The following is an 8,986-nucleotide window of genomic DNA, read 5'->3' as shown; positions in this document are numbered from 1 at the left end:
AGCCCATAATGAAGTCCTACATCACCAACCTGCAGGCACAGCTGCACAGTCTGGAGAGGAACAAAGATCACTGCGACTCTGAGCTCCAGCGCACCCTCATGCTGGTGGAAGTGAGCAAACGGAGGTCAGACATCCAAAACAAGATGCAAACATGCACCAACCTTGTGCAGTGTTGGCAAGCTTTCTGTCCTAGACTATAGACCTGTGGACTTTGGTCTCACAGAGTGAGGACGTACTTTCTGTGACATTTTCTGAAGTGTCCAACATCACCTTGTCAAATTTTGAAGGCTACAAGTGTATTAAAAAGTGAAAGTGGACTTCAGCTTCATTCATTTCCATGATTAATATTTAGGCTGATAATGGTGATAATATGATAATGGAAGCAAAATAATCACAGCTTACAGTGTTGGTTTGTTATTGTGCATTTAATAACTGCTGCTCACAGTTTCGTTTGGACTCTTGACTTCAAAGTGTATGTAATTTATCATAACACAGATTACAGAATGAGTTACAGTTTTAAAGCCAGTGGACCAATTCTTAATGAAAATAAGAATTTATACTTAATACAGTTACAATTCTACACACCTAACATTCCATATGTAATATATGGTAATTAATTTAATTTTAATTAGAAATCACTGATCAAACCATTCCTTTTTTGTTTATATTATGTTTTATAATGTGTGTATATAAAATACAAATAAATATGTGCAACTTTCCCTTCTCTCTCTCTCTCTCTCTCTCTCTCTCTCTCTCTCTCTCTCTCTCTCTCTCTCTCTCTCTCTCTCAGCATTAATTCCTAACATTCTCTCCAGTACTTTATTGAACTCTTGTTATCACTATCAGACAAGCAAAACTTTGTGAGAAGAAAAATGTCTAGATTACGTTTTGTCAACCACCACAAGCATGCCATCAGGTTTTTATGGCAGACACGTTTGGCAAGGTGTCAACACCATCAGCACCTACACCTCTGGAATTTAATCTGATTCCACTGGCATGTGGTTATAGTTCAACCATTTGCAGATAAAAAAAAATGTGTAAATGTGTAAAAAACCCATCACAAAATGTTTCGTGGCACACACTAAAATTTATTAGACCATATAAAATCTAAACTCGCATCTAAAATCACATAGCACATCAATTTAACCTATCAAATTTTGATCACACAACAAAACACTAAACATACGCTAAACTTTTCCTTCATTTTTGTTAATTCAAAATTTTCATGTGCATTTGTAGCTGAAAAAACACACTGAAATCTAATGTGGTTGCTGTGAGGACCGTGTGAGGGGAAACTTGCAGATAAAAAAAATGTGTAAATGTGTAAAAAAGGTGAAAACACGTTCTAGGCAAGTCAAATGTGGAGACAGGGAAACAGGATGGGTAAGGAGGAATATTAAATAAGGGGAGATACAAAAAGTGTAAATTAAATTGACCAAATGCACTGAGCAAGAGACTACAAGTGTCTTAATGGAGTCCTGTATGTGTGCATTTCTAGAAAAGTGTTCTGTGTTTATGTATGGTTTTTTTGTGTGTGTGTGTGTGTGTGTGTGTGTGTGTGTGTGTGTGTGTGTGTGTGTGTGTGTGTGTGTGTGTGTGTGTGTGAGACAGAGAGAGTGAGTGAGTGTGTGTACGCATGCGAGTGGGAACTAGAGTGCAGTCCTGAATGTGTGCAAGTGTGGTTGAAAAACACTGATATTCCATTAGTTGTAAATGTCCTTAATGTACATTTATGATTTAAATATTTTACATGCAAGGATAAACTACTTAAAAACCCAAAAGTGCTGTAAAAAAAGTTGATAATTGATTGTATATATTTGTTCAACATCCAAGCAAAAAAGATCCCAAAGAGAAAACTTCAAAAGAAATCATACATGGAGAAGACGGGGGAGTAAATGTTGTCTTGGGATGAAAGTACCCAGTAGGTGTAAATTAATCTTCACTGGAGTATAACATGAAGTCCCTAATCTCAGTCATTTTAATGTAAACCTTAGGAGTGGCAGGTTTGTGAGGCATGGCTTGCCCTGCAAGAGACATATTTTAGGTCACATAACAGCCTGAGAAATCAATACGTCCACTCATATAAAACACTGGTGTATATACAGAGCTCCACATTAACTATATAATGCAGGACTTTCAGTTTTAGTCCTTGTTTGTTGAGGTTTGAGGCTCTCTTCTCCCAATGTCATCAGTAACACATCTGACTCAACTGAGCTACAACTGCTATCAAGATTTCAATTAGGTGTGTAACAGAGTGGAGAAGGTACTTTGACTGAAAATGTCACACATTTTACATGTTTTTAATATGTCAGTAATTGTTTGAGATACTTACCAGGTTTTTGGACCAACTGGACAAACATGTCAGGTTCATATGCAATTCTGGGAGATGACAGACAAAGATAGATATGGCATGGTTAAAGAAATGTCACCTAAAATTGATAACACAGCCAACAGTGACATCTCATTTCTACATCACTATAAAGTGCCATCTTCCCTTTACTGACTGCATTTTTTTGGGACAGAAGAATTTTCTCTCACCGGTTCTCTTCTTCTTTCAGCAGTGTCCCGTAGGTGGCGATCTCAATGTCCAGTGCCATTTTGACATTCATCAGTTCCTGGTATGTGCGGACCAGCTGTGCCATTTCCAGCTTTAAATCCTGTAGTTTCTCCTTCACCCTTTCGATTTCTTGCTGAGCCTCACCTACATCCTTCTTGCCTTTTTGCTCCGCCTCCGTGACCCGCCTATCCATGCTCTCACACTGCAGGGGTTGAGAAGAGGTCGTAAGGGCTTGAGGTCTCACTCACACACACACACACACACACACACACACACACACACACACACACACACACACACACACACACACTCACTTACTCACTCTATATGGAGACATATGTGTACAGCTCCTAAAAGAGACCTGATCTGGAATCAGTGCCCACGTCTCAGATCCACTGAAGGTTACTCTGAGTTGAATCATGTGTGTTAATGAAAAAGCTGACTCAGACATGGTGGAGCAGGAAAATTATGATTTGTGTAGTGTCAGATTATGTTTAGCGTATGAAAAACACCAACAGAAGTTGTCGAAATGGCTACATAATCATCCATGTTTTCTGCGAACTTTAAGAGAGAGTTTACTTCTATACTTCTGTACTTCTGTAAATGTAAACGTCACACAGCCTTCTCTATAGGAGATGAGCATTTTTCAGGTGTCACGTGCCACAGAGCTCATTTGTTGCAAACTTGATTCACATGTAGCTTATAGTGGCTTGCCATAGTGATCCGTACCTGCGTTTTGGCAGAACTGATGTCTGCCTGTAGGCATGTGATGTGTCTTTCGAGGTGTGAGATCTCATGCTCATTTTTGCATCTCTCAAATGTATGCTCCTCCACCTGTGATGAAACCAGTTCAAGCTGGGGAGAGGCATGGACATAAACTGATAAACACACACACACACACACACACACACACACACACACACACACACACACACACAGATATGCATTCAACAGCACACACAAAATGTTCAAGAGTTTAGAAGTTCGTTGTGTATAAGTAATTGAGATATTAATAAATGCTGGTTGAATGCCTTTATTGGTGAAAATAGATATTTTATCTTTTAATACCTATATAGTTAGGTATACTTTTTTTAGTTTTATGGGTAGGTATAGAGATTCTTTGCTATAATTTTATAGATCAATATAGATGTTGTGTATAGTTTTCTTGGAAGTTAAGTGTAGACTTAAGTAGGAATGAATATTTTTTATGGTTAAGTTTAGGTTTAGATGTTTTGTATAGTTTCATGGCTAGGTTTAGCCTTCAGCCATGCTCACCTTCTTCTTGTACCAAACTTCGACTTCCTGGTGGCTGCATGCTGTCACCCCTTCATACTGGCTCTTCACTTCAGCCAAGATCTGCTCCATGTTCAGCTCCCTGCCATTATCAATCTGAACCACCACAAACGTATCTTGCAGCTCTACCTTCAGCTCATACAGCTCCTATACATTGAGAGAAAATGTTTGTATTAATACAGCAACATGTAATGTTTCACATAACTCAATCAAAGTAATGGAGTGTTTATATGCACCTGTTCATGTACAGTCTTGAGGAAGTGCAGTTCATCCTCAAGGCTAGCTACTTCACGGCACAGAGAAGATTCGGTCAAGTAACCAACATCAGCATCCTGTCCGACAAAAGTGATGAAACCAATCAGGATAATGATTTAAATCTCAGGCTTTTTAGTACCTGTGTTATAAACTAGCATGTAGTTGTGTGTTTTGTACCTTTTTCACAAGAACAAAGTCATTTTCTGTTGAGTTTCTCAAGTTGATCTCATCTTCATACCTGCAGAGAGCCTTTAGCTGGTCAGAAAGAAATGTTTTGGACACACTGCACATGAAGTGTATGATAATTAACAGAAGAGGACAGAAAGCTTGCCAACACTGCACAAGGTTGGTGCATGTTTGCATCTTGTTTTGGATGTCTGACCTCCGTTTGCTCACTTCCACCAGCATGAGGGTGCGCTGGAGCTCAGAGTCGCAGTGATCTTTGTTCCTCTCCAGACTGTGCAGCTGTGCCTGCAGGTTGGTGATGTAGGACTTCATTATGGGCTCCAGCGGTGATGCAGCCTGAGTTTCATCCTGCAGCAGCTGCCACTTTGTCTCCAGCATCTTGTTCTGCTGCACCAGGTGACGCACCTGAAAGAGACAATGCAAGGAGTGGGGGAGGGGTGGAGAGACAGAGAAACAATGAGAGAGAAAGATAAGAAGGGTGAGAGAGAAAACGATAGGGCGGTTCATAAAGGGGTGAAAAAACAGTGTGATACCCTTTTTTAAAAATTTTTTTTATTTACCACATTTTCTTCCAATTTTAGTCATTTTGACAGTTGCTCACCTTTCCTCCAGTTCCCATCCATCAACTAATTCACCCTACCTGTCAACACCTACCAACCCTATAGGGTTCAGGCACCATATCTTTGTAACACAGTGCAGCTGAACAAACCTGGAGGAAAGCACCTGGTCAGCAAGACATGCACAATTGGGGTCACTGTGATTGACAGGGGACAGAGTAATTTCCATCCCACCCACCCAGGGTGCAGAGCCAACTTTGCTCTCTTTGGGTCCCAGCCACAGACGACTGTGGCATCATCAGCTTCAAACCAGTAAACCCTTGATGATGGAGTGAATGCTTTTCTGTTGTGCCAGTGTGTCGTGGGGCTTCTCTCCCCCTGTGCAGCAGTGCAGTCAGCCTGCTTTAATATGAGCTTTAGCAGACGATACAGAGGAGCGGATTAACAGCTTTGGCTTTTCCATTTGAATACATTCTCCTCTGTGGATCACTATGAACAGAGCATCAGGAAAATCAGGTAAACAATTTTAAAAAGCAGTTTAATAATATTATAGCCTTATTTAACTAAGGGAACTCAGCACTGACAAAATTACTGGTCAAGTATATTCAGGCACAACAAATTCGGAGTTGTTAAAAATAATAATAGAATGCTTTTAAGTTATATCGCAGTATAAAACTTCTGAACAGCTTAATGTGAAGGTAAGAAAAAGGAAGTTAGTGAGAAAAACAGAAAAAAATGTCAGAGGTAAAGTAGGATTGGCATCAGCACACAGGCAAGCTGCCTCACCTCATCAATGAAGGAGGCAAATTGATTGTTGAGGCCCTTGATCTGTTCCTTCTCTTGCACCTTGACAGCATGCAGGTTGGGGTCCAGCTCCAGGTGCAGCGGGGCCAGCAGACTCTCATCCACCATCACAGGCCTGATGGGACCCCCAAGCATGGACATGTACGGGACAGCCTGGCGGGGTTTGTCCCTCCACAGGCTACGAGGAAGCGAGCCCAAGGATCGGCTGCTGAAGCCGTACCTGTAGAAACCATCTGAATGAGTGGAACACGAGAACACTTTGTACTGACTGTTCATAGCTGGTCCAATAGAGACGGCGATGCTGAGATGCAAGATGGTGAAGATGTTGATGGATGTTTGAAAAGTTGGTGCAGTCGTGAATTTATAAGCTTGGTGTCAAAGGGTGGGTGGGTCTTAGTGTCTGTGTTTGACTGCATGTGTGAGTGAGAAGGTATGTATGTTCTTAGGATGGAAAAACCAGTTCAGTTATAGATAGCACTGATCAAACATACTTTACATTCATTTGTGAGAAGGGAAACATGCACACACAGATGTGTGCCTGTGCACATGCATTCATTCTACTAATTTACTTATTGTCTGTCACTTTCAAATTTAAATGCTATGAAAGCATGACAGAGCATCATCTGTAAGGTGAAGAAATAGCACAGGAGAAGCAGCAGACAATTAAAATTGCTTGCACCTGTGGATGGTTAATGGCAGTCTACATCTATACCAACTTCTTCTCCAGTAGGTTGCTGAAAAATCCATGAAAAATGTTCTACATTTAAAGAAAAAATAAGATATGTCTTACCCTTGCCTCCCCTCCCAGAAATAGACATTACTATAGAGAATACCAAAGTTGTAACACTGCTAAATGGTGATATGTATGTGCAGTTGTCATGTGTGCACCTGTGATTTGCAGCAAATGTAACCAGAGGTCCTCATCCCTGCGAATTAGCCCTCACCTGATCCCTCTCTCTCATGCACACTTTACAAAGTATTGGCAAACTAAGCTTTAGATCAGATTCTGTTTGTGTATTTGACCCTTGTCTGACTTAATTTTTTTGTTCTTGATATTTTATACTTTTGTATGCCTGCTCTGGTTGTGGACTGCCTTTTGAACATATGGACTCTATTTCTGTGTACTACGCTCTTTAATAAAATCCTGCATATGGATGCAACCAAACTGGGTTGACCTTGATACAACGTTTTGCTGCCTGGCCTTTGTCTGGAATCTGCTTTGAAATCTGGCTTCTCTCTAGGCAAATGCTAGCAGGTGTTGGTTGTCTAGATATGGGCATTGTTTTGACATTCCGCTTAAAGAATGGGGGAAAAAAAATCTGCTTTTAAAGAAACTGTACTTGGCTGCAAAGCTACCCAGTAATACATCATCAGTTACTATGAGAATTTGCTTAGGACGTGATGCTCTTTGCAGCCTGAGTCATGCTGGAAGTGGTATGCACATAATTTGAACATGGAGTATGGTTTGTGTTTACAGTTTGTGAATGATCCTTCTTCAGGCTGCGAGAGTCTCTCTAAGATGGGTCACACTAATTAGGACCTTGCTGACAGCGATCATCACCATTTACCTGCTGGCATAAGTGGAAAGGAGGAAGGAAACATACATCATTGGACCTTAGGGTGTACAGATGGATATGTTGAAGATTGAGGCATTTCTTCCTCTGACCAGAACCCACCAGTGTGAAAGAATTGAAGCACTTCCTGGCACTTTTACTGCCAGTTCATCCATGGTTTAAGTTCTTTTGTCACCCTGCTCCCTTCCCTTCTGGAACTCTGGAAAACTGCCACAGGCGGTGCACTAGTGTATTTTCAGCCTTAATCAAGAAACAACCGATATTACTTAGTGCAGTTTTAGCATTCATGACTGTGGAGCATGCGATTATTCAGCATAAAGAAAGCACTTCAGACAAACTTTTAAAGGTCTCATCATGGGTGTTGTCTTTCATTATCAGTTGGTCACTAAACGAGACATAAAATGCTTCATTTACATTTCTGCCCGGATACAAATAGGTGGTTGCTGCTTCCTCCAAGGGCTATCAGTCCATAACTGTGTTCTGGTACACTGAAGTTCAAGCAGACCATACCAGGGGTGTACTCTCCTGCAAGGGCTGCAACAGAGGCCTTCTTACACCCACGCACAGCCCTAAACTTTCCATAAAACTTAATACATTTTAAATATGAGCACTAAAGAATAAAATACATGAATAGCAGCATATGAATGAAAATATAAGTGAAACTATCAATACCACATATACCAGCTCTGTTGCTCAGACAATTTAATCGGTTCGTAGTGGGGGTAGACACTTCTGAGGCGTGTGTATTGGTTGTGTTGTCCCAAAGACATGTTAAGCTGCTTCAGGTGTATCCCTGTGCTCCCCCCCCCCCCCCCCCAGAAAGTAATTGGCTTCACAGTGCAACTACAAAACTGGCAACTGTTAGCTTCTGGCAGTAAAGATAAAGAGGAGTGGAGACACTGGCTAGGGGGAGCAGAGCTTACCTCTTCAAGCTGTGAGTTCTCAGCAACTGACGCAAGTTCCATAAATGTTTTTTTTCTCTCTATCTCTCTTCCTTCCCCATCCTGCCTCTCTGTTGATGAGTTTGTCACCTCCATTGGAAAACTATACTGTCCATTACAAGATCGGTCATCCCCTTCTACTATCTTGTTTTCCCCACTTCCCACAGAAGAAATCCAACAACTTAAACACTGAAGACTCACTTCTTCACTGAATCACTAAGTACTTAAATGTTCCCTTATATTTAAAAAAAACAACTTTATGCTTTTACTGTCTTCTTTCCATTCTAGCCAGGTCTTTAGCCTCATAGGTTAGCGTTAAGAATATTTCTACTGTCACATGAAAATATGTACTTGATAGAGAATACAAAGCTGTTCTGTAAGTTGTTCTGTGTAAGAGCATGTGCCAAATGCTGTAAATGTTGCAAAAATACAATGCTGTAAAAAACAATGGTGCAAATGCAGCACCTCTTATGGACCAAAACTTGGAGGCTATTATTCATCTGAATTACAACCTAAAAAGAAAATAAGACCATCATGAAAAATTACAATGATTTAACATGTAGAGGAAATATTTCTGGCATGGTCAGTTTGACTTTAAGAACAACAAATGTAAATGTTCAGCTATTATTTGAGTCATAATTGAATAGATTGCAACTCATTAGTAAGTTACAATTGTAGGCATCATTGACTACTGTCACTAATACATTGATATTAGAATTTTTTGAGTCATAGAATAATCATACAGCAAATGGCAACAGGCTTTAGGAGTTACTTTTCACATTGAGCAGACATTGCAGCATGCCAATTGGTTTAGATGCT

General features: G+C 40.4%; 1 protein-coding gene across 4 annotated transcripts; it reads right to left on the bottom strand.

Annotated features, from left to right (window-relative positions):
* Nucleotides 1-1,543: 1,543 nt before the first annotated feature.
* Nucleotides 1,544-7,462, bottom strand: si:dkey-222n6.2 (keratin, type II cytoskeletal 8). 4 transcript variants are annotated; one of them, XM_081707509.1, is made up of 11 exons: nucleotides 7,329-7,462; nucleotides 7,128-7,223; nucleotides 5,635-5,872; nucleotides 4,488-4,696; nucleotides 4,283-4,343; nucleotides 4,087-4,182; nucleotides 3,833-3,997; nucleotides 3,287-3,435; nucleotides 2,539-2,759; nucleotides 2,333-2,379; nucleotides 1,544-2,024 (listed from the first exon to the last, which is right to left on the bottom strand). In XM_081707509.1, the coding sequence occupies exons 3-9, from the start codon at nucleotides 5,791-5,793 to the stop codon at nucleotides 2,702-2,704; spliced, it is 897 nt and encodes a 298-aa protein (XP_081563635.1). In that variant the 5' UTR covers nucleotides 5,794-5,872; nucleotides 7,128-7,223; nucleotides 7,329-7,462; the 3' UTR covers nucleotides 1,544-2,024; nucleotides 2,333-2,379; nucleotides 2,539-2,701. The 4 variants fall into 4 exon arrangements, with proteins under 4 accessions (XP_081563635.1, XP_081563634.1, XP_081563633.1 ...); XM_081707508.1 differs by having other exon boundaries at nucleotides 7,128-7,220; XM_081707507.1 differs by having other exon boundaries at nucleotides 5,635-7,223.
* Between the last annotated feature and the right edge of the window lie 1,524 nt (nucleotides 7,463-8,986).

The sequence above is a fragment of the Electrophorus electricus genome, chromosome 25, assembly GCF_041902795.1.
Source record: "Electrophorus electricus isolate QZ-2024a chromosome 25, ASM4190279v1, whole genome shotgun sequence".
In the NCBI taxonomy this organism is placed as follows: Eukaryota; Metazoa; Chordata; class Actinopteri; order Gymnotiformes; family Gymnotidae; genus Electrophorus; species Electrophorus electricus.
This window is presented reverse-complemented; position numbering and strand designations above follow the sequence as displayed.

What these genes read in the sequence shown, in the direction of transcription:
- si:dkey-222n6.2 (XM_081707507.1), bottom strand. Translation starts at nt 5,928, where the DNA reads ATGAACAGTCAGTACAAAGTGTTCTCGTGTTCCACTCATTCAGATGGT. An exon ending in TCAAGACTGTACATGAACAG is followed by an intron (nt 3,998 to 4,086) that starts GTGCATATAAAC and finishes CTCAATGTATAG; the next exon opens with GAGCTGTATGAGCTGAAGGT. An exon ending in AAGTTTGGTACAAGAAGAAG is followed by an intron (nt 3,436 to 3,832) that starts GTGAGCATGGCT and finishes TGTGTTTATCAG; the next exon opens with TTTATGTCCATGCCTCTCCC.